At 50.9% G+C, this 976-nt stretch overlaps 1 protein-coding gene across 1 annotated transcript in view; it reads left to right on the top strand.

Moving 5' to 3' along the window:
• ARHGEF10L (Rho guanine nucleotide exchange factor (GEF) 10-like) overlaps nt 1-970 on the top strand; it is a gene marked incomplete at both ends in the record, with an annotated part of 15,060 nt that extends 14,090 nt beyond the window's left edge. The window contains 2 exon segments of the mRNA XM_010143391.1: nt 549-671; nt 759-970. Coding sequence (XP_010141693.1) covers nt 549-671; nt 759-970 — 335 coding nt within the window.
• Between the last annotated feature and the right edge of the window lie 6 nt (nt 971-976).

Genomic DNA, 976 nt, shown 5'->3' with positions numbered 1-976 from the left:
GCTTCCTCCTTGTTCCAGCCACCGAGCGACATAATTGTGTAATTAGTTATAAGCACGAGACTCGTGTAAGTCACTTTTCCTCTTTTTTTTTTTTCTTTTTTTTTAGGGCATGTTAAAATATTTATCACTTCCTTTTCTTCCCGGGCGAGAGCGCGTTGGGTATTAATGCGTTTTTGAACTCGCACTCCCTCATCCTTTTTAACTTGGCAGGTCATTAATAAAGTCCTCCCGGAGAAACCGGAGTTGCATCTCCGCAGATATATTGCTTCGCCGAGTCCGACGCCGTGCTGCGCTAAGTCGCAGCGATAAAATATTCATTTGCCATTAGAAGTCTCACTACTTTTTATGGTTTTTTTAGCTCTTTTTATTTATTTATATTCATAGTGCTCTCCCTGGCACGGAGACCTTCGTGCGAGGGTGCTGCTCGGTTTTGGGAGGGCTCTGTTTCCCGTGAGCGTGTTTCCCGTGAAAAAGCCGCTGGGTGTGGGTCATCCGGGAAGATGCTGCTGCAAATTCATCCCTCACGCTCGTTTTAAACCCTTTCACAGGTCAAAAACACGTCCGCGTCACCAGCCTCCTCATCTGCCAGGGATCGCTCTGGGTGGGCACCGACCAGGGCATCATTGTGCTGCTGCCTGTGCCACGCTTGGAAGGCATCCCCAAAATCACCGGTGAGCACCCCAGAAAACCCTCCCTACCTGGGCACAACCTTATTTGGGGCTCGTTTGTAGCAAAACTCCTCCTCTCTCTCTTGGCAGGGAAAGGGATGGTGTCCCTCAACGGGCACGGTGGCCCCGTGGAGTTCTTGGCGGTGGCGTCGAGCACGCTGGCACCCGATGTGCTGAAAGGTGACCAGGAGGAGGAAGAGGAGGGTGAAGAAGACAAACCCCCTGAACTGGATACTCCCCCACCTCGGGAAATGAGAAAAAAAGGGATTTTATTACAATATCGCCTCCGATCCACCTCCCACCTCCCC

Source organism: Buceros rhinoceros, unplaced genomic scaffold (genome assembly GCF_000710305.1).
Source record: "Buceros rhinoceros silvestris isolate BGI_N320 unplaced genomic scaffold, ASM71030v1 scaffold25469, whole genome shotgun sequence".
Taxonomy (NCBI): domain Eukaryota; kingdom Metazoa; phylum Chordata; class Aves; order Bucerotiformes; family Bucerotidae; genus Buceros; species Buceros rhinoceros.
This window is presented reverse-complemented; position numbering and strand designations above follow the sequence as displayed.